This window comes from Takifugu rubripes, chromosome 7 (assembly GCF_901000725.2).
Source record: "Takifugu rubripes chromosome 7, fTakRub1.2, whole genome shotgun sequence".
Classification (NCBI taxonomy): domain Eukaryota; kingdom Metazoa; phylum Chordata; class Actinopteri; order Tetraodontiformes; family Tetraodontidae; genus Takifugu; species Takifugu rubripes.
The window spans coordinates 3,319,141-3,341,495 of NC_042291.1; the positions used below are offsets into that span (position 1 = coordinate 3,319,141).

A 22,355-nucleotide genomic window follows, 5' to 3' on the forward strand; every position below is an offset into this window, starting at 1 on the left:
CACCTGTCCTCCAGCCAAACCGCTGAACCTGCTTTGATCTGGAGCTCATCTCCACCCCAGCTTCTAAATATGAGTTACTGTATCACACCAACCCAAATGAGCACATCAGGGTTGTTTTAAAATACGAAAAAGACAGAATTTTATTTCAATAAATAGTTCAATAAGTAGAAAAATGACGATGAATTTTCCCCTTCATGGAATCTTTTCAGCACATAAAATCTTTGAGTTGCTGATCTTCATCTGTGAAATGACAACAGGTATTAGGAGTGTTAAATCCCCATGAAGGTTTTTTCTTGGCTCATCGATGAGTGAAGCTGAGCCGCCTCACCTGCCTCTCCTGGGCTGACAGAACATCCTGAGAGACCACCACCTGATACTGTTTGTGCTTCAGGCTGCCAGGGAATTTCCTGATGCTGCGGACGGCTGTGGCCGCGGTGCTTCTGCTCAGTAACCTCTGGGTATCTGACACAGAGGAGGCCGGATCCAGAACCAGGAGACACAGTTTCCCATTTCTCTTCTGCTCCAAACCCACGATGGAGCAGCTGTGACCTGCAGGACGACAGATATTCCCAGATATTTAGACTCCTGCTGCCGTTTCATTCATTTCTGCCCCCTTTTTCACAGTAGCTGCATTAAGAGATTTAACTGTTGCAACTGTACCGTGGTGCTGCAGATAAAGTGGTGGCAAGGAGGTGCTGGTGAGTCGGGGAGGCAGCTTGGTGCTGCTGCTGAAATACTGCCTGACCCAGTCGAACAGCAGAGGGTGGGTGTCAGCGGGTCCTGTCGGCCGGTGGAAGTCAATGATGCGGCTGCTGAAGACAGACGGCACAGTCAGATTATTCGAGTCTAGTGCAAATATTTTTGCTAGAATCTTTGTTTAGAGTGCAGAGAAGAGGGAGGAAAGAATAAACGGTGTGAAGAGTGTACACGTGCACACACTCGGGCCCGTTGAAAGGGAAAACCAGCTGCTCACCTGATTCCCAGAAAGGTGAGCAGGCTGAAGATCTCTGTGGCTCCGACCCAGGCTCGTGTGCCCAGCAGGCGCTGGTTAAAGTGGGATGCACCCTGTGGATCCAGCCCTTCTTTCCAGGCACCTTCAATCATCCTCTGCAGCTGAGGGATGCTTGGTACCGTCTTCTCTGAGGGAGGAGGACATCAAAACCATCGACGAAAGGGCCTGAATGACTGATAATGACCCAAACTAATTCAATATTTAAAGCAGAATGTAAATGACATGAAGGGTTCCATTTCAACTTCCCATTAAAAACAGTAATGTGACATAATTGCTGATAGTATTTCCATCATGTGTCTCTGAGAGGGACATCCCAAAAGATCTAAAGAAGCTTTCTGTGATTGTGATTTTGGTCAGTTATTAAAAACCGGATGTGTCGAGAAGAAACCCCAACTTTACCCTGATAAAACAAGGTCAAAGGTTAAGAGTTGAGAGCAGAAGGTACCCTGTAAGATGGCAGCATATGTCTCCAGTCTGTGTAGAGAGGAGAGAAGCATCTGGAAGTTCCTGTATCCACAGCCCCACCCTTTGTCCCCCACAGAGGAGCAAAAGTGGTCAGTGTCTGCACTCAGCCAAACATGGACACAGTCTGCGTCCTGCGTCTGGTAATATTCATGCAGCGCTCTGACCACACCTGCACACAAGTGACAGCCGGGACGCAGAGAGGCACGTTAACAACTCTTCTACATGTCATATGGACAAACTGGAACAACAATGTTTACAACTCACTACCTAGCAACGAGCTACCTTTGGTTTCTCCACATGGCTGCATATGCTGCTGAAGGACAGGAAGCAACTTACTGGAGGTTCTGGTTGTGCCATCGTCAACCCCTGAAGCCAGAGTCTCCATCATCTCAGCCTTCTTGCAGTGAAACTCCACAGGGGACATGAGCCCCTTGGTCACGGCTCTCTCCATGGCCCTCTCCATCTGTCTGCAGTAGCCCCCACTGCCATCCACACCAAACTGCCTCTGGGCACATCCAACAAGATGGACACGTCACTAGGACGGACAGTGGAACACGTCTGATGGAAGGAACACAAGTACGTGGAGAGAACAGAAGATGTTGGCTGAAGCTCATTGTACCTGTGAAGCACCAGTAGGAATGTGTTGCTGGTTGCTGGGAGGAGTCGTTTTTAAGGGTAGCGTGATAGAGTAGAGTTCTTATTGTGATGGGGAGATCAACTCAACTAATTCTCCATGATCACTTCTGCTTCCTGAATGCAAACTTGATGTGTAAATATGATAACTTGGTGATCGTGTGTCTGTGAGCAGAGGACATCTGAGATTGTGGAAACCACACCTGCTCCTTCCTGAGCAGTTTTACCTCAGGACATTTCTCACTGGACAAACAGTTGTTGAACTCAAACCTGCACAGAGCAGGAAATTGAGTGTGAGCTGCAACAGTGGCGGCCCTTGACCTCTGACCTTGTGCCACATATGCTGATGGAGCACTCGTGATAAAGTTATGGCTCTGCATGAACATGCTGCACCAAGTAAAATAAGCACGGGCCAAAGTCTTCTGCAGGCCTCTGACTGTCCTCTACAAAAGCGTGACATGGCACTTTTATCTCAGAGCTTGCGTTAGCCAACATTTATGCAGTTGGGAGCACCTGTAGCTTCTTGAATTCCTCTTTCTCCTGCTTGGTCTCCTCCCGTCTCCTCCTCTGATTCTCCTCCTCTTGAAGCTGTCTGGCCAGCTCCAGATCGAGCCCGCGGCTCCCTGCACAGATCATCCTTCAGACGTCAACACTTCCTCAATACCTGTACCATCGTAATCAGGACAGGAGCTCCGACCTTCACCCATCACCTGCCCAACTGTTCATAGCCCTGTTTTGCTTCATCTATACTGATATTTACATTTATATTTGCATACAACAAAAAGCCTTTTAATTTGCATGTAGAACAGAAAGTTCCATTCTGTTCTCATTGGACCACAGCACCGTCTACATGGGGAGAACAACAAGCAGAACATCTTAAGTCCTTCTTGCTATTCTTCCATACAAGCTAGATGTGAGGACTGCATGTTGATCTGTGGATCTCTGCAGCTCCTCCAGTCACCCCTGAAGCCTCCTGGCTCTTCTGATTCATGATCTCATTGTGTTTCCACCCGTCTGTCCAGGGGATCGGACATTTCCTAATGATGGACCAAACTGTCCTCTGTGAGCAGATTAAAGCTCCGGATAGGTTTTGGAACCTAACCCGGCTGTAAACGTCTCCACAGCGTTAGCAGTTACCTGTCTGGCGTGGTCCTCCATCTTCACGATGCTGTCTCTGCACTAATGTTCTGACTAATGACTGAAGTACACGCAGGTGCACTCTGAAGCCAGGTGGTGGCGCTAGAATCTTCCAGGGGTTTCAACGTAAAGCGGGCTGAATACGTACGCACCCTGTCTGCTTGTGTGGACCTCAAAGAACACAACTGCAGTTCTATTTTGAAGATAACAACTTTCTAACAACTGTTTTTTCTTAGCAACAAAATGATTTAAATTGTTACTTCAGGTTTTTAATCCGAGGAGAAAATGTTGATGCTCTATGTTGTAGCAACCAGAGGGTTGAATGACATGTTCTTCAATGTCCTTTTTTATTTCAAAGACTCTACACTCTACTACTCTGCACTAGGATTGATGTACCTGAGGAGTTCATGGCTGCTTCTTGGTCTAAATGCAGTTCCACATGTTCCTGCAGAGAGAAGCTGTCGCTGCAGACCAGCGAGCACATGGGGCAGTCCAACCTTGTCTCTCCTAGGACAGAGAGACAAAACAAGTCTCAGCTCGACATGTCCAGCAAGAACACAGAGGTGGCTAAAACAAGCTGAACTGGGAGAATACAGGGCAAAACAATGGCCACACAATGGGCGTGGCAACACCTGAGAGCCCCAGAGGCTGCCGGGCCACCGAGTAAGAGAGGCACAGAATGCTCCTTTAATGAGGCCAAAATGAATTATTTCTGTTGCCATCTTTGAATTTTCTCAATTCAGCCATAGCTGATGATGCAGCACTCCTCCACTGTGACTGCTGTGGCCTCTAGTCTTCAGGACTGAGGTTTGTTTTATGACTGACATGCAGCAAGCTTGCCTGATGGTGACAGCGAGGGAGCACAATGACAGGAACCGGAACCTTGGGGCTGTTCTTGGAGATGTAACTCAACGTGTTCCTGCAGAATGGGATAACTGCTGCAGACCAGTGAACACATCGGACAGGCCAGTTTCACCAGTTTGTCTGAGACACAAGAGACACCATATCAGTAAAACTCAACATTTTTAAAAGATCAAATTCTTCACATTGTTGACAAATAAGCTGTCATAGATTTTTTAGGGGGGGGGGGGGCAACTTGAGTGACCTCTTGGTAAAGACGGAGGTTCCACTGTTTCAGAATCATCTTCAGGACGTTCTCTGCCAAACGTCCGTCTTGCTTCAGTGTTCTGTGTTTTCAGTGCTGAGGTGACAAGTGCAGGTTCCCCAGCTGAACTCGGTCCGTCCGGATCTTCCTTTGTTTCACCAGCGGTCCCGGAGCTGCAGTCAGACCCGTTTTTAGCAGCTTCATAGTCAGGTGAAAGCAGGCGGCCAGGCGGAGCGACTGGACTGTTGTCTGGATGTGCTGCACTGATGTGAAAGCACAGCTCATCGAAGGTGACAGCAGACAAGGAGCACAGCGGGCAGTCCATGTCATTTTCAATGTGCTTGAGCAGAAAATGTGTTTTCATCTCGTCTGGCAGCAACTCCTCCCCACAGATCTCACAGGCCAGCGTGGCTGCTGCCTGCAGACATAAAAGGAATCTTTATTTAGCAGCATAAAGATATTATATTATTGAGCAACTATGACTTATCAAAAAGCACTAAATGCCACAAGGCCACTGCCAATACCTGAAAATGACATCGTGATACAAGGTAATAATTACCTTCAACACTTATCCCTAGATGTGTGTTTTTAATGAGAATTCAATCATTTTGAACATACAGTATAATAATAATGTGTTTGATGATTCAGTCTCTTGATTCTAACGCATTCTTAGAAAGTACCCAAAGCTTGCACCTTTCTCTGTGAAGTTCGGGTGTTCTATCTGTCTATGTGGGATTGTCCGGGGATTCTGGCCCAGTTTTGATGGTTTTTATGGTCCAAATAGATTCAAATAGAAGTTGAAACCAGAAAGTGAACATCTCGAATATAAATGAATATGTGCAGGAATTTTAACTACATCAATAACACATTGGTACCAAACACTGAACAGACAACTTACATGTATCTTAATAAGGCTTTACTCACCATGCTCACCATAAATTAAAGTTTTAAAATGCAGAGACACTTGAACATTATTTGGCTTCCCCGCGTCCACCGACAGCTGCTGTTCATCTTCTTCTCATATCCGGCCTGGTCACCTTGGTCCCGCTGGCGCCCCCTCTGGTCGGAGTGTGCGCCACCACACACAATCTAAAAACTGGGGCGCGGAACGTTCAGCGGAACCATGCAGATACGACTGACGGACACAGATGGAAACACCTCATAAAAGCAGGATGACATGATCCAAAATGTATAGGATGGGCTACATTTATACATAAAAATAAAAGGTACATCTCAGAGAGGGGGGTGTTGTTGTGAACATTAATCATTTGGTATTCTAAAGAAGACAGAATAAACATTTGAAGAGTAAAATGTATGGCAAGAAAAGAACATTGTATGCAGATGATATATATCATAAAAGTATTTCTACCAATCTATTCTTTCTCTGTTGTAATTATTGTAATTTACTTTTTATCTGTCTGCCTGAACAAGTCCTTAAAGTCTCTACAGCTGGTTTAGAATGCAGCTGCTCAGGTGCTGACTAGAACCAGGAACAGAGACCACAATAGTCCAGCCTTGGCTTCTGTACACTGGCTTCCTGTTAAAATAGAGTCGATTTTAAAATCCTCCTACTCACATATGAGGATGATCTTGGTCTTCACCCTCTTAAATGACCTTATAACTCCTGATCATCCAATCAGAGTGCTGCGCTCTCCAAACACAGGTTTACTTGCAGTTCTCAGGGTTTCTAGAGGTAGTACAGGGGGCAGCGCCTTCAGCTACCAAGCCCCAGTTCTCTGGAAACAGCTCCCAGTTTGGATCCAAGAGGCAGACTCAGTGTCATTAAAACATAAAACAACATGTCATTTAAAAGAGACTTTTTGGTCAGGCTCATGTTACTGCTGGAGACTGTCTTGCTTTTCTTTTTATAGTTTCACTGATCCTGGATATGATCCATCGAGACCTGAATGATGGGTGGGCTCCACATGAGGACACCTGAAGATGCCCCTGGGCCCCCGGACTTATTTTCATACACTGTATGTTTTACTAATGTTAATGTTGATGTTCTCTGTACATATGGCATCAACTACCATGACTAATACCTCTACTAGGTCTGTCCATCCCAGGGAGATGGATCCCTCATCTGTGGATCTCCTTCAGGTTTCTTCTTCTCCCTAAAAGGGTTTCAAGTTTTTCTGCCACATAGTAAATTGGACCCCATAATTCCAAGTACAAATAGATGACTCTGTAATCATATGGACCCTTCAAACCAAAAAATGTCAAGAGAAGGGCAGGTTCCCAGTCATAAATAATGTAATTATTATTGTTTTCTATCATTCATCCAGCAGGTGGCGGTATAGTTCCTAAACTGAATTTCTGACACCATTAAAACTTAACAGTTATTTAATTTAATGGGTCCCCGTGGCTTCATAGATCTATTAAAAAATCCTGGCATGGGTTGTTTCTGGTCAAGGTTGCTGGAATTGAATCATTTATCCACCTTCCACTTGATATTACACCTAGCTGCCATTAGCATTGAGAACTCTTCGTGTTTGGAATACCGTAAGTCTTTTCTTATTGAGTTCACAAAGTAGGTCAGTAGGACTCTGTTTGCATCAGAACACCAGTGGGTGTTGCCAGTTGCAGAATGACATTCATTCCCTAGAAACCCTCCGTTTACTATACCATAACCTCTGAACACCACAGTGTTTACTGAGGATTAGCACAAACATTCAATATTAGTGAGAGAGTTTCACAACCAGCAGCCATTTTGAAAGACAGCCACTCTTTTCTGTCCATAAAAGCCAAGCAACATGTTTTTGATGTGCCATAGTGGTCTAATGATCTTATTGCTTGTCTCTGTATGAACAAAGCCAGCTACACAAAGCAGAGAGCAGGTAAAAACCCTTAAAATGAAACATCCAAAGTAAGACTTCCAACCAAAACTCCAGTCAACTATAGATATAAGATTACTTATAGCAGCTTACTGGGCCCCTGGCAGTGATTGTCAGGACCTGTGACCTTGGCCCATTATTGACATTGACATTACTGAGTTGTTTTGTTAACAGAAGACAAACCAATGTGCTTTCACAAGAGCTGTTTCTGTACCATGATGGGCTGTAAAGCTAGTTGCATCACTGCCTGGCAACCACTTACCTCGAGGCTCTGAGATGAAAAGGGAAGGTTGGAGATTAGCCTATGGTAGCTAACGCTTCTGCATCAATAGTAGGTTTTTATATTGATGGTTTAAATACCGCTATTGTTGTACAAACCTGATACTAGAGACAGACTGATCATGTCTAACTGAGATGTGCTGATGGACGGGACGATCTCCCTAAGCAGTGTAGTTGTGAGGGGGTCTAAGATTGGACCATGGCATTGGTGAGGAGGGTTCTGGAAGGCTGATCAGACGTACAGAGATGCTGTCAGTCAACAAGAATAGTGTGTACACGAAGGTTTGAGGAGAAAAGAACAAGAGAGTGATGCAACTGTTTATTTAATGTGGCCAATCAAACATGTCATCACCATGGAAACAGAGACAAGAGTTTCACTTGTAGATGACGCTCGGCTGAGTTGTAGTTTCAACAGGCGTGACGACACGCTGAAACACACGGTCAAAGGTGAGAGTTGAGTTTCATTTGTTTGTCCGACTGACAAATCATCAGATAGTTGAACTATCAAAGCAGAGTTGCTCCACTCCACTCCATCCTCCTCCTCCTCATCTTCATCACCATCACCATCTCCCCTTTTGTCCCCTCATGGACATTTTCTTCTGATAAACACAGTTTTCTGATGTTCCTTGCTGAATCTGTCATCACTGCTTTGTAACTTCAGCCTAAAGGATCTAAATATATGAACCTGTGTGATGATATTCTCTGAGGACAGTAGTCAGGCGGCTCAGTGTCGCCCGTTCTCTCCTGTTTTTGGTTTTCAAATGTGCTCCTCAGGCCAACAAACGTCTCTGAGATGTATTAAAGAAGTTGTATGACAGGTGAGACTCTGACGTATCTGGTTTCAGCATCCCTGGACCTTCATCAATGGCTTGATCCAATTCACCATCGATCCCAACAACTTCCTGTCCGCTGGTGCTGACTTCCTCTGCTGTACACAACAACAGGAGACAACCGTTCACGAGATCAAAGCTAAAGACAACGTCAACACTGGAGAACCTTCATTCAGCAGCTCTGCTGGTCTCACCCAGAGGCAGACTGGACGTCAGGCACACGGCACTCAACAAGAGGAGGACGATGACAAGCTTCATGGTTCTTCAGGACGGACGGACGGACGGACGGACAGACAGACAGCTGAATCAGTCCCAGGTCACAGAAGATGAATCCAAAGACAGCCCAGAGAGGAAGAAGAGGAGGTTCAGGTGTGAACTCACCTTCAGCACCTTCATTGGTTCATCTCACACTGACCTACCAGTCTAATATATACCGTAGACACATGCACGCACACACATGCGCAGTGGAGTGGGAGCGGTTAACCTTACAGAGGTGAATGTCTTCACCCTAAAAACCCTCAAAATTCTGTTGACATTTTAGGTGTGCCTTGTTCAACTGATCTGAGGAGAGAATATTTTTATGCTCAGCGACTTCTTATTGGTTGATTATTCCATGAGGTTTTGTTCACTCATCAACTTCACACTCAAGTATTTGGACTCTGGGAGAAAACCAGAGAACATTCCCACAAACGATCCCAGTTGATAGTTTGATTATTATTTAGTGGAAGTAAGCAGATGTTGAAATGAGATGGATGGATTAATGGATTCTCCAGGGCTGTGGGGGAGGGATAAACTCTGCTGCATCAAGGAGGTTGTGGGTTCTATCCCCAGAAATCCTCTGTCAGAAGACAAATGGGTCAGTAACAAACAGGAGGAATGTTGAAATGATTCCAACAAAGTTTTCTCTGTTCCTGGAGACAACAGCTGCTCTCTCTTTCAGCTTAGGTTGTAACCATCACAGCACAACTCAAAGTCTTTCGAAGGCTGTTTGATACTAGTCTAGACCTTTCGCCTCCAGCCTCTTTATTCTGCAGCTTTTCTTTGATGATCATTCAAGTTGGAATGAAAAGTAAATAATGCTCCTCTCCCTTCAACCAACATGACAGGCGGATGTGCCTGAGAGCGCAGTCACGCACAAGGCGGTGGCAGTGTGTCACATCGCAGCCCTTCATCACAGGCACCACCATTCCCAGCGCTTCCTCCAGTCACGCCCTTCTGACGTGAGACGGAGGAAGAAGCGGATTAAACAGGTCCGACGTCCTCGGAGCTGAAAGGTGTCCTATGGTGATGTTTTCACTGCTTCGCCTTATTGTCTTTTGACGCGTTGTTACGGCGCCAATCCAATCATCCAGAGCTGGTTTGGCAGGTTGATTCACAATCTAGTGTCTCTGCAGCACAAATTTATTCACACCTGTCCTCTACACCTGAACTGTTCTCATGCAATGTTGAATCTCCCTTCATTCAGATCCAGATTCAGATTCAGATTCAGAGATTCACAGGAGCACTTGTGGACAGAATGTCCTGTCCTCTTGTGGAAGCTCCTCATCTGTTTCCAACAGGTTGTGGACGGCAGAAGAATGGCAGCAGGTTCCTTTGAGCCAACTATGGGAGAACTGGGGCTGGACCATGGAGGACTGGAGGCTGTCGGAGGGTCAGAATTAAATGTGTCAGCATGAGAGCAGGGACACATGATGCTTCCGGTTAGTGTTGGACTGAACAATAGAAAGGAATCTCAAACCATTTCAAATAATGATCCCAGGGTGAAAGGGGATGTAAAATGAAGTGTTCTTTTAAAAAATACAGCACTTACTGCCTGTTAATGACATGAGAAGCTTTATCAAATTCAGTGTATTTGTACAGTGTCGCTCATTTAAAGAACATTTAGAGCCTGGTTTTAAACCAACTCTCCTCACAGCAAGTTGGTGAGGGGAGAGTCATTAGACTCTTGGGTAAAGCACGTGCATGAGCACTGGTATTAGACAAGTTTCACACTCTTTCTGCCTGATATAAATTGGGATTATTTGAGCCAATTCAAACTTGAAGGTTGAAGGTCACAGTACAGTGTTTTGATAATCTATGTGATCAAGTCCAGAAAAGGGTTTTCAAAGAACAAAGTGAACAAAGCTGCCACTCAAACAGGTTTATGGTTCAAGAGGAGCCTGACAGCTTTATGGAATTGAGGAAGAAATCCTCAACCTACCCAGACAAGATGGTTCAGTCACAGAACACTGTCATAAGTCCAAAGAAAAACTTTCATCAAGTGTCAAGTTTGTTGAAAAGGACTCGAGTCTTCTGTTCTATCATCTCGGGCTGAAGGTTCCTGGCTGGTTTCCACCTGTTCCTCCCTCTCTGCCAAGTCTCTGTGCTCAGCTGTGGCATTCTGCCCTAGTTAGAACAGAAAGTGCCCTCCTTTTAGTTGGAATGCACCAGGAAATATCTGTATAATAATCATCTTGTGTTCAGATTGAGCTCAAAGCCCAGTTAGCTCATCTTAAATTCACAAGTTCGGGAGGGTTCTGAGAGCACCGGGTTGTGCTGGTAATGAGCTGTGCAGCACAGCAAAAAGAGCTTTTTTCACCGTTTTTGTTAAGGTAAAATCATTTAATTAATGATTAATAAGGAAATTGTTATATTTTTGTACGTTTCAGACGTTTAACCGCCGTCTAGTGGTACAAACGTGTTACTGTAAGTGAATTTTTAATCGACTGATTCTGAAGAAATTCTTAATGGAAACCCATTTACATTCAGTAAACTACTGTTGCTTTTTATTTTATTATGTCAGTTTTACAACTTGGAAATATTTGTAAGGCTGTTTATTTTGCAGGAAGCAGTTCTTTTGTTGTAGCTGTCAGCCGGGGAACAGGAGGACTGATTGTTGGATTAAAGCTGTTGTGAGCTCAGCTGTTCTTCAAGAAGTGTTCATAAAGTGTTGGATGGTTAAAAATCCAGATCTTCTTGAAATTCTTTCTTTTGAAGAGTGTTCCGATATGATGATAAGACAGATATCCCAGGTTTTATTCCAGCACTAGCTGTGATTCACTAAAACTGTTGCTTAAATAAAGGTTTCAGCTATGATTTTAGATCATTTTCAGCTATTATTTTAGATAAAACTCGCTTCTCCCGCAGCACCCAGAGATCATTGAAGCGGAGTTGGTGATAAAGGACATTAAAGTCTGATGGAGGAAACACCTGAGTCAGGCTGGTGGTTGGGAATATACGCTGGCTGAACCCTCCTCTCACTTGTGTCATATTACAACTAAGTTTTTGCTCCAGGAAGGAGAAAATGATTCTATAGCAACACATTCAGATTCCCGTAGCCCCTGCAGTCACTAATTATTGGACACCTGCTTGTTTATTGTGTGACAAACACCAGTGTGTGTGTGTGTGTGTGTGTGTGTGTGTATGTGTGTGTGTGTGTGTGGCTTAACACTATTGTTTCAGCTGCTCAACCAGGCTGACCAGTTCAGAACAGCCATGAAATCTGAGAAGCAGCAGCATCTGATTCTGTTTACCCCGATGTGCCCACTGCATCCATCCTCCCTGTTCTCTTCTGAGGGTCGATCAGGTTTGACCTTGCTATTGAAACATCTTCTCTTCTGTTCCCGATTCCTCCAGATATTGACTGAAGAAAATACTCACAGCAGACATGAATGTGCAGCACTGGAGTCACACATCACATTTATGGTGAATGTCTAAACGGCTGAACACGCAGGAGTGACCGAGTAGAAGAGTCCAACTCTTATTTAGAAGTGTGATTATCATTACCAGCTCTGATTTCTGCTTCATGGGATGTGAACATTGAACGAAAAACAAACCCTGAGGCATTGTTGATGCGTAGACAAGTGAGAATAAACGTGTTGACAGACCGGTCACCCTAAGACCTCCTCTCAGAACTCTCCACACTTTGTATGTATCCAGTCAATTCACAGTAGGAAACAGGTCTATCAGAGCTACCATTTTCATGTATATATATATACTCCGGCAGCCTATAAATACAGACTCTCCAGACACAAGGAGCAGTCTCACGTAAATAACAAAGTATTTATATTTCACAGTAATAGTTAATCCATTCATATGGCACGGACATGAACCTCAGACTCAGCTAACAAATGAACAAATGAGAACTCCTCAACTCCTATTCAATACATTCTGAGTTCCAATCTGCCTAAAACGGTCAATAATCTTTAAGAATGATTTGAACCTCTTAACTTTCCAATTGCTCATTCTTGGCAGTTCTTCACACAAACCTCTGGAGAAACCAAGCAGTTTTTTCTATAAAATAAAATAAAACCATTGATTACAACTGAGCTTTACATCCCCTTTACACTGATTAACATTTCATGGTGGAAGATAAAGAGTTCTACATGCTGATGCTCCTCTTATGACACTGCTGTGTGACGGAGGGTTTGTAGCTGGATGTCAGCGTGGGCCCTGTGACAGGGCTGAGTGTAGGGACGGGGGGGAGATCGCAGCTGAAGTGCTGCCCATTAGACCCAGAACTGCCTGATGACTCCATGTGTTTGCTGGAATATTCGTACAGATTCTTCCGGAAAGCGCTTCTGGTGTTTTGCTCCTTTTTGAAAAAGATTATGTAGCATTTTGGGAAGAAGTGACAGCTGAGGATGCCGTAGTTGGAGATGAGGATGACCACCATCTCCACTGCTGGCAGGTACACCCCTGATGTTGTCACATAAATAGGGACAAAGAGCAGCCAGGAAATGAGGTACAGCAACATGCTGAAGGTGATGAACTTGGCCTCGTTGTACTGCTCCGGTAGTTTGCGTCCCTTGAAGGCACAGATGAAACACACAAAAGCCAGGATAGCTATGTAGCCTAGCATCACCCCAAAGGCCACATACGAACCCTCGTGGCAGTACTGCAAAAGAGTGGTTGGTTGTTTGATGATGTGAGCATACGGGCTCAGGAGGACCAGCCAGCAGATGCAGGTCGCCGTCTGCAAGGCCACGCAGATGGTGATGATGGCGTACGGCTGATAGATTTTTCTCAGCATGTTCTGCAGCGCAGGGTTGAACTGAAAGGCTAGAAGGATTTGCAGCGTCTTGACCAGGATGCAAGAGACACAGAGAGTAAAGCTGATTCCAAAGAGCACCTGGCGGGCCTTACACTGGAGACTGCTGGGCTCGCCAACAAACAGCATGGCGCTGATGTAACTGACCACCAGAGAGAAGAGGATGGCTTGGCTCAGGGGTCCTCCGGCGGCCTTCACTACCGGAGTGTCACGTTGATACAGGAATAGAGCTGATGTCAACAGACACAAGAGGATCCCGAGGGCAGAGAACGCCAGGAGAACGACAGCAAAGATGTCGTTCCAGGAGAAGAAGAGCTGCTCTTTGGAGATACAGCTGGAGCTTCCCTTTGGAGACCACTCTGTGTCTGCATCACAGCTCAGACACTGGTCCATATCTACAGACAAAGGTCCACAACAACAGGGTTACATGAGAAGAGAGAGAGAGAATGTGTGTGTGTGTGTGTGTGTGTGTGTGTGTGTGTGTGTGTGCGTGTGCGTGTGTGTGTGTGTGTGTGCGGGGCAGGTTTTATAAGGACAATGCTGGTTGGATTTATTTGCCTCGTGTCGCTGTCTTACTCACTATGAGGGTTTGGAAATATTGTGGAAACACTAAGAGCACATAGGGGACTCCATCAGCTGCTCCACTTGTGAAACCAACACAAATCTAAATGAAGTTCTAGCAGGATTCATAACAAGCAGAGCTGAGTCAGTCGTGGTGACGTTCAGCTGGAGGGCTGCAGGTTCCTACCTGTGCTGTTGGAATAGTAGTTCTCCGTACAGTTGATGCACTCGTAGCAGCACGTGTGTTGACCCTCGGATGTTTTCTTAAATTGTCCAGGAATGCAGCTATTGGAACATTTGGAGACCACCTGCTGTTGTGGACACAACATGAGCCATTACTGGTTGTAAACAGCTTCCTGAGTTACCTTTGCCTTCAGTACATTTTCAACATGAAGATGAGGGCTACTCTTTGTTCATGAGGGTAACTATATGAGGTCCAACCTTCAGGTCATCCAGGAGTTGCTTTGTGGTGAAGTTGTGCTGCTCCATGAAGGTGATGTTGCTGTACAGAGGGTGGTACTCAGCTACAACATGGTGGACGCTGATCTCACTTGTTACAGATGTCCACATGACGATTTCATAACCCATGTTGATGTCGCCACTGCTGTCAAACTTATAGCTCTTTTGTCTAAGTTTGAACTCCTGCATCCAGAGAGCTGCCAGCACCTACAGAACATGGACCACATCACTCAAGTTAAGAGAGATCCTTGGATGAGACTTTGGTTTTTCCAACATGTAAGGATGTAGATTCATTCAATAAATAAAATAAACTAATTCTGATGATAAAACGATGGATAATCTTGTTATGCCCAGTGTCACCATGGCGACATGAAGTATTAGACGCAGGACAGGTTTTGAAAGTGTTAACAAGGGCATTAAGTGAACGGTAGCTCAGCGATGCTCCAACTTTTGCAGTGGGAGCCAGATCACCAGCTAATGTTCTTGCAGGTGTCACCAGAGAGACATGTCTCTAAGATGTCTGCAGCGTATCTTTAGATTTGGCCTTCACTTCTGTTTATTCAGGTGATTGGACATGTGCATACCTGCCAGGGTTGAACGCTGCCAAGGGTTTTGCAGTCTGTTCTCCTGCAGATAGTTGCCACAGCTTGAGTGATAGCACTTACAGCCATCTCAACGCTAAAGATAAGGTCTGCATGAACGTGCTCCCAGAGGCTCCTCAAAGCCTCAGGCACATGTTTGTCCTCTCCAGAACCAACAGCAGTAGCGTTCATGTGCATGTAGAACTCCTGCAAGAAGGGGTTGATCTTGATGTTCTCCTCTGGTGCCCCCAGCTGCTCCAGGTACTCCCGGAACGATGACACATTTCCACTTTTGAAAGTGAAGCCCAAAACGTAACCAATGTCCTCCAGAGTTAGGTTACCATAAATGTATCTGGAGGTGGACCAGCTGTCACTGGCCACCCACACTCTCCTCATTCGGCCCTCCCCATTAGTCTCACCGGGTTTCAGCATCATGCTCTTAAGTTTGTGGAACAGGAACTTCATTTGGGATGGCTTTGCAAATGAGATGATGACCTGCACTTTAGGATTCTTGTAGATGGTTCTGGCGGTTTTAGTGATAGCTGAGCTGGTGTCCTGGCTGGACACAGACTGAGGGAGGATGGATTTGAAGGCCACACAGATCCCCTTTGCAGAAGCCTGAGACACAAACTGGTCGAGGGCTGAGAGTCCATAGCTTCCATCTGTGGTAATAATCCCCACCCAGTTCCAGCCATAGTGGCTGAGTAAGGTGATCATTGCTGTCGTCTGATACTTGTCATTTGGAATGGTCCTCATGAAGGCAGGGAAGTGAGTCTTGTCACTCAGGAGCACAGCAGAAGAGGAATAACTGATCTGGGGAAGATAGAAGCGATAGCATTACTGTCAGCCCGCCCATGTGCCACGTCTCCATGTGACCTCAGGGGTGAAACAACAAGTCACACCGAAGGTCACACCGATAACACAAAAATGAAATAATCTCTGGCGTTCCCATCTTAGACTTAAGTTATACAAAAGGGGATTTTTCTCATCAGGTTGTGCACGTTAGTGCTTGAGAAAAGGTGCCACCAGAGTAGAAGTACAAACGTACTAACACAATTATGTGTAACTAGACTCTCACACTTCCCTGAGTCTCGGCTGCATTGAGTAACAAAACTAATCCCTTTACACATGAACTCAACACAGAACTCCTCCAGACATGACTCAGCTGTTCAGCCACACTGATAACAAGAGAGACACTCCTAGGACAGAAATAACATGCACATCCTGGAAAGACGAGTCTGAGATCCCGTTAATGTCAAATTCTAGAAACCTTCTCTCACCAGAGGAGAGACAGCAAGTGTCACCTCCACACCAGACCATCGTAAGCACCTCTCTTCACCCCTACAGACTTTGACCCTCAACAACAATGGACCATTTCATCAGTTGCACCACTGAGCAAACAGGCATCATTCACCAGTTTCAGGTTGTTGACCGACAGTCAAGAATAGAGGAGGGCTGAAAACACGTCTGCGCTGGTCCTGAAGCATAGAAGAAGAAAAGCTCTTGACCTGATAAAGCAGCATCCCTCCATCCATCATCCATCCCTCCATCCCCTCCCAGCTGTCTTTGGCTGAGACCATCCTGGACCAGCTCATTACAAACCCAACAAACAACCACTGACATTCCTGAACAACACAAGAGTTACTTTGTTTTTTCCAACTCGTGATTATGGAATGTTGACTTCACTGGAACTCTCAACATCGTCACTCCCTCCAGGTGCCGCTGATGGTTGGCGGCTAAAGAAAGTTCCACCTGTCAGTGGATCGTGTTTGTGTTCCTGTTGCAGCACAGCTGAGATGATGAGACTGGTTCCAAAACCCTGGAACAAACCTTAAGGACTTGGTTTTGATAAAATCAAGAAGGAAACTTGAGGTCATCGGCGATTTTATGTCTTTAAGACGAGCCACAAGTTTAACTAACTGCCCAATCCTCTGCCTTCATAGATAAACACAACTTATTGTCATTTGCATATTGATTCCTCGCTGCTGTGAGTCACCTGACTAACACAAAGATTAGGAAACATCACAAACATGAACAAATCTGACACATTTGATCTGAACCAGCCAAACTGGCTGCTGCTCTGTCGTCCCCGCTTCAGCCGAATATTTCAACTACAGGTCTGACTGGAGTCTTCTGGCACTCATGCATCCTGTCCTCAGCTTTTAAAAATATCTTTGCACACAGCACAGGATGGAGGCTCTGGCTTATAGCTATTCATCTGTAATGTATGTCTGTATGTTTATATCTCCCACTTTTATAATGGTAGTATCTGCTTTTATGTTCTGCCTTTTTGCCTCTAATGCTGCCTCTTGACCATTGTGTAACATAACTATTAGATAGATAGATAGATAGATAGATAGATAGATAGATAGATAGATAGATAGATAGATAGATAGATAGATAGATAGATAGATAGATAGATAGATAGATAGATAGATAGATAGATAGATTGATAGATTGATAGATTCTCTTGGTCCTGTCTTACCTGAGGAATCATCGGCAGAGTCAGTTGTCTTGCAATTGCAATGGACGTTTCTGAGTAAGAGGCCCCGACAACAGCCATGATTGGCTGGCCACAGGAGGAAGAACTGCCCGAGCTGTTGCAGTTGCCCTGCTGCATCAGGTCGTTTGTGGCCCTCAAAGCTGTGCTGACGTCAGAGCAGGAATCCAGGATCCGATAGCCCAAAGTGATGTTGGCATCAGCCAGCGGGGGAGATTTATTCATGTCCTCTATGGCGTTGATCATAGCCAGCGCCAGTACAAAGCCGCTCTGCTGAAACCTAAGTAGACAGTCCAGCCAGAATTCCAATTACTTTCATACAACCAAAAGGACGGACTACAATTTAGTATTTAGGTGTAGCAGGGAAACTGCTTCCTGAACACACACACACACACACACACACACACACACACACACACACACACACACACACACACACACACACACACACACACACACACGAGATTAAACTTTGTCATTGCACATGTCAAATGTTTAAGGCAACAAAATTAAGCTACATAAACATACACATGCAATACATGCATGTGAGCGCACGTATGCTCATACCTAACATACCCTACATCAATAATCCCGCTCTTTTATAGCCTTTTAGATTTTTCTGGTTGTTATTTGAGCATTTTTGTTTACATTCAACTAATGTATAAGCTGTCATTCCCTCTCCCAACACCTGAGTCCCAATTTCATCTCTTCTTTGCTCTCAAAGTTCTATAAGAGATGGATGAATGAGCTCACCTGATACACGGCCTGATGTGGGGTTCAAAAGATTCGGTTTCTTTGTCAACATCCTCGTGAATGGGAAATATTCCTCCAATTATGATATCTCCTGGGGCTGTCGCTGCTGGTAGGCTGGTACTCGCAACGGTATCACGGCCAATTTTCAGGATTAAAAAGAAAAGCGTGATGTGCACATTTATAATGAAACCAACCATGGCCATGGGACAGTCTTCCTCCTCTGAGTTTGGTTACTAAACTTTCTTCCCCCTCTCTTCTTTCTGTCTGTTCCTCCTTGCCTGCAGCAGAGTGATACTGTCCTTTTCTAAACATCTTCAGCACGCTAGAAAAAAATTCCCTCTTGCTTCCTCCTTCATAGTTTGAAATTCTCATATTCTCCCCTGCAGCCCTGCCCACTTCTGAGCAGTGAGTAGGTTAAGCAGAGCTCACAAGAAATGGTTTTATGTTCCACTTCAAGTTACATCATAATTTCTGCTAATAATTTTGTGATGTAACTACTGTTTAAGAAAATCTTCACTAATGCTATTTAATTGTTTGTGAGAAACATAACTGTTCATGTGTTTATAAAATCTAGGAAATGTACATGTACTAAAAATAAAAAAAGATCTTAATATATCGGTTTTAGCAAGGAAACATTATGCAAACAAATAAAAAATTTAGCTTCGCCTAAACTCAAAATCCAAATTTAATACGTAAATCTGCCTGTTGTTGTCCTCCTGGCCGCTAGGGGCAGTGCTGTGGCAGAATAATTCACTATACCAGCCGATGCCGCCTGGCCGGAAGTGAAGAAAAATGGAAGCGGTAGTGTTCATCCTCTCACTTGTCGACTGCTGTGCATTGATTTTCCTTTCGGTCTATTTTGTATCCTTTTATGACCTGTTTTCAGGCAGAAATAAATACATCAAATGATTCACCTACACTGCAGAAAAGTCATCAGATTTTTTGATAGGAGTTGATACATTGACTGCTGTCGTAGGTGTAGGGGACATGCTAGCTTCATGCTAGCTTCAAACTTAAAGCATCTAATGTCTGGGAGAGTTGGCTGTTCTTGCTACATATCCAGAAACACTTATGTCTAATATATTTGCAAAGGAATAGCACTTAGTTTCAAGTAATTATGGAAACGTTGAGTGCTTAGTGGACTTTAGTTTGATTAGCAATCTATTAGCACAATTATGTATTTATTTTTTAATATACTTTTTTTTGTATAGGTAGTAGAGAATGAAATGTTGACTTTTTTTGAAACACTGTTCTTTCAACTTTATTCTTAACTCTAAATTCAGATTATCACCCTGTCTGATTTAGAATGTGACTACATCAATGCTCGGGCCTGCTGCTCCAAGCTGAATAAAGTAAGTTGGGTTATTCAGGATAGAGCTGCTATAACACATCATTTACATGCTCACTAACCCTTTTTACTTGTGTATACAGTGGTTTGAGCCAAAGATCCTAATTGTGTTTGTTGTTGCAGTGGGTGATTCCAGAGATAGTCGGACAGTGTCTGTCTACGGTGCTGATGCTGGTCTCCATGCACTGGTTCATCTTTCTTCTCAACCTTCCTGTTGCTGCCTGGGACATTTACAGGTATGTTTAAACTGGATTCATAAAGCTTTTTATCATAGCACATGATCCAGTTTTATAAACACTTTTGGACCATGTTTGGATGACCGTAGTTTATAGAATATAACAAAGATAAATGGAGGTTCTTGTATCCATACCTGAACTCAGCAAACATTATTTTAAGCCATGTGGATCCTGCATGGCTGTCAAGCTACTGTCACGCATCTTGTAAATGCATATTTTAAAATTATGTGTGGAGCTCTGAACTAGTCATGTGTAATAAAGACCTTATACAAGCATGATTCATTCAGGGCCTCAACTCAGCCAACAATACCTGGAGATCACTTTGGTTGAGTTTTGATTGAGTTGAACTTTATCACCACATTAATGCTGACCATTGTCTGGTTTACTCCCGGTTAGATATAGGACGGGAAAAATGTCAGGAAGAAAATATTTACCATTTCATAGCAGCAGCAGCATAATCAGGCAGCAAATGGCATCAGCAGCATTAATAAGATCTAAAGAGGGTCCTCGACTGTTCAGACTCCACGGTGTAGGTGGGTGGGGGTGTTAATGAATTCAAGACATGTGAAATACACACTGTTTACTTGCAAAGTGAGGACATTTTGTCTGGTTAATATAAAGGTCTGTTTAAAGGTTAACAATTCTTTTTAAGGTTGTGGTTAGTGTTGGTGGGTAGGCTTAGGAGCTGGGAAAGACCTCACAAAGATAGAAGTACAAGGCTGTGTGTCTGTACTACCCTTCCCACAGTGTGGGCTGAAAGTGGCACTTTAATGTCATGGCATATCACTAGGGCAACCGCTCCATCCCCTGAGCGATAGCCATGACAACCACCATATTCATCCTTAGCCTGTCATTGCAGGGTTGTCTGTAACACGGCTGCTTCAGCCACCAGTGGGCTCCTGGACCACTGCAGCCACCAACACCAGTGAGCTCATGTTGGCCCTGGTTTCAAAGTGCCACTAGTGGCTGCAGGGACTCGAGTTCATGTTCCAGCCCTGCTCCCCAGTCTGTGCTGGCTGCTATGTTTACAGCATCGTAAGGCAACCGTCATGCACACATCTGCCTCTGCTCATGTGCTGGTCCAGGCCTCGTGATGATCTGTGGCAGTAAAAGGGCCAGAAGGATAATGTCAGATAGATTAGTGTGGGCATACTATCGTCCATGAGGGTTTTGTTCTTCTTCTACATCGCAGAGATGTGACTCTGAGAAGAAGGACCTTTAGATCTTTAGCTTCGCCTAGGACCGACTTAGGGTAACATTCCTTGTTATAACAGTCCTCCCATTATATGAAAGAAGCAAGCTGTCACACAAGGTTCTGCTGGGTGTTGAGGAAGTTCCTGGCTCTCCCCTCAGGAGCATAAAGGTTCCGATGGGAAACATGGGTGTGTTTGATCCCACCGAGATTCATAACCGGGGTCAGCTCAAGTCCCACATGAAGGAGAGCATGATTAAGCTGGGATATCACCTCCTCTGCTTCTTCATTTACCTGTACAGGTAAGAGACGGTGGCACAGCTGCAACTTGAACGCGGTGGAAGTATAAGCTGCCCTTTTAACGTAGACCTTTGTGGTTTTTCCAGCATGATCCTGGCGCTGATAAATGACTGAAGTCCGTCCATCCTGCAAATGCACTGAAATCATCCCATCGGAGGGGAGTTTATTGTTTACACCTCTGCCTGTCTTGTCAAATGTCTCTGTTCTGACTTCTATTCAGTCTCTTTAGTCTAATTTAACATGTTTTATGCCAGCAGGACAAAATAACAACAGCTGATGTGTTGCTGTAATGGTCACTCCATCGTTTCTCTTTCTACAGCGCAGACAACAGTTGTGTTTAGTGTTGTACTTTTGTGAATGTACTGTACAAGTTGCCATGGTGACACCTGTTGTGCTGCCCGACACGGTCTGATCCATCCTTCAGCACACTCCTTTTCATTTGTGGCAGACATTTCTGAACAGCTGACAAACATTTTTCCTCACTACGCTGATTAAACAATCTTGATCTGCACGCATGATTCCAGGCTGTGCGGTCACATGACACATGATTACAATCACATGGTTTGTTGGCTCCTTTGATCTCCCTTTCCTATATCTAGTGGTTGATTTGAGGAGGGTGTAGACTTGTAATAAACATGGCAACCATGGCGGGATGAGCGTTGATTTAAAAAGGCAATAAAATGATGGTTTCAGTCTGTGTTGCTGTGTTCGCGTCCCGCCTGTTGCAGGGGTGGAGTGATGTTGTGTGTTTGCTGAGGTGTGACATTTGCAGTGGGACCAGCTGGTGACTTCCCCTCAGACACCAGCTTTTATTTTTTTAAGCAAAATGTCACTTTTCTAAATAAAGCTAGAAATCAGACACTGGGAGCACTTGTTTTGGTGATTGTGTCATTTTAATTGATGAACTACACTTCAGTTTCACGGGAGCGCCGGATGTTATTTAACATCTGCCGAGCTGGAACCTCCTGTTTTTCTGGTAGTTGTGTGTCGGTGCCGAGGCCAGGTCAGGCCGAAGCTGCTGAGTGGTACCAGCTGGGGTCGCCACCTGCTTCATTCCTCCAAGGTTTGGCCAGGGGGCAGTTTCCCTCCGGGGCACCACCC

General features: G+C 44.7%; 3 protein-coding genes and 1 long non-coding RNA gene across 7 annotated transcripts; 1 reads left to right on the forward strand and 3 right to left on the reverse strand.

Annotated features, from left to right (window-relative positions):
* Window positions 1-114: 114 nt before the first annotated feature.
* Window positions 115-5,422, reverse strand: zufsp (zinc finger containing ubiquitin peptidase 1). 3 transcript variants are annotated; one of them, XM_029838549.1, is made up of 11 exons: window positions 5,277-5,422; window positions 4,353-4,770; window positions 4,088-4,231; window positions 3,644-3,754; window positions 2,624-2,733; window positions 1,814-1,982; window positions 1,458-1,646; window positions 974-1,139; window positions 661-809; window positions 329-549; window positions 115-240 (listed from the first exon to the last, which is right to left on the reverse strand). In XM_029838549.1, exons 1-11 carry the CDS (start codon window positions 5,286-5,288, stop codon window positions 193-195), a joined length of 1,737 nt encoding a protein of 578 aa, XP_029694409.1. In that variant the 5' UTR covers window positions 5,289-5,422; the 3' UTR covers window positions 115-192. The 3 variants fall into 3 exon arrangements, with proteins under 3 accessions (XP_029694409.1, XP_029694408.1, XP_029694410.1); XM_029838548.1 differs by having other exon boundaries at window positions 661-812; XM_029838550.1 differs by having other exon boundaries at window positions 661-812; window positions 5,286-5,412.
* Window positions 5,423-7,770: 2,348 nt separating this feature from the next.
* On the reverse strand, window positions 7,771-9,137 carry LOC105416626 (uncharacterized). The gene is made up of 3 exons (XR_964645.2): window positions 8,677-9,137; window positions 8,490-8,557; window positions 7,771-8,393 (listed from the first exon to the last, which is right to left on the reverse strand). It is a non-coding gene; the product is annotated as an uncharacterized lncRNA (long non-coding RNA).
* Window positions 9,138-9,291: 154 nt separating this feature from the next.
* On the reverse strand, window positions 9,292-18,533 carry gprc6a (G protein-coupled receptor, class C, group 6, member A). Of its 2 annotated transcripts, XR_003889084.1 has the most exons (7): window positions 18,179-18,533; window positions 17,411-17,705; window positions 14,929-15,738; window positions 14,327-14,551; window positions 14,073-14,196; window positions 10,496-13,719; window positions 9,293-9,936 (listed from the first exon to the last, which is right to left on the reverse strand). XR_003889084.1 is itself a non-coding variant. In XM_003965740.3 (6 exons), the coding sequence occupies exons 1-6, from the start codon at window positions 18,379-18,381 to the stop codon at window positions 12,656-12,658; spliced, it is 2,721 nt and encodes a 906-aa protein (XP_003965789.2). In that variant the 5' UTR covers window positions 18,382-18,533; the 3' UTR covers window positions 9,292-12,655. The 2 variants fall into 2 exon arrangements, 1 of the variants encoding a protein (XP_003965789.2); XM_003965740.3 differs by having other exon boundaries at window positions 9,292-13,719.
* Window positions 18,534-18,910: 377 nt separating this feature from the next.
* Window positions 18,911-22,121, forward strand: cnih4 (cornichon family member 4). The gene is made up of 5 exons (XM_003965725.3): window positions 18,911-19,039; window positions 19,462-19,530; window positions 19,650-19,762; window positions 21,116-21,256; window positions 21,341-22,121. Exons 1-5 carry the CDS (start codon window positions 18,971-18,973, stop codon window positions 21,366-21,368), a joined length of 420 nt encoding a protein of 139 aa, XP_003965774.1. The 5' UTR covers window positions 18,911-18,970; the 3' UTR covers window positions 21,369-22,121.
* The last annotated feature ends 234 nt before the right edge of the window (window positions 22,122-22,355 follow it).

Excerpts from the sequence above, each read along its gene's own strand:
- zufsp (XM_029838548.1), bottom strand. Across the intron at positions 4,232-4,352 it reads ACCTCCGTCTTTACCAAGAG|ACAAACTGGTGAAACTGGCC; the intron begins GTCACTCAAGTT and ends CTTGTGTCTCAG. Across the intron at positions 1,983-2,623 it reads AGGAATTCAAGAAGCTACAG|AGGCAGTTTGGTGTGGATGG; the intron begins GTGCTCCCAACT and ends GGATGTGCCCAG.
- gprc6a (XM_003965740.3), bottom strand. The coding sequence starts at position 18,381 with ATGGCCATGGTTGGTTTCATTATAAATGTGCACATCACGCTTTTCTTT. Across the intron at positions 15,739-17,410 it reads CTCTGCCGATGATTCCTCAG|ATCAGTTATTCCTCTTCTGC; the intron begins GTAAGACAGGAC and ends TATCTTCCCCAG. Across the intron at positions 14,197-14,326 it reads AACTCCTGGATGACCTGAAG|CAGGTGGTCTCCAAATGTTC; the intron begins GTTGGACCTCAT and ends TGTCCACAACAG.
- cnih4 (XM_003965725.3), top strand. The coding sequence starts at position 18,971 with ATGGAAGCGGTAGTGTTCATCCTCTCACTTGTCGACTGCTGTGCATTG. Across the intron at positions 19,531-19,649 it reads GCTGCTCCAAGCTGAATAAA|TGGGTGATTCCAGAGATAGT; the intron begins GTAAGTTGGGTT and ends TTGTTGTTGCAG. Across the intron at positions 19,763-21,115 it reads GCTGCCTGGGACATTTACAG|GAGCATAAAGGTTCCGATGG; the intron begins GTATGTTTAAAC and ends CTCTCCCCTCAG.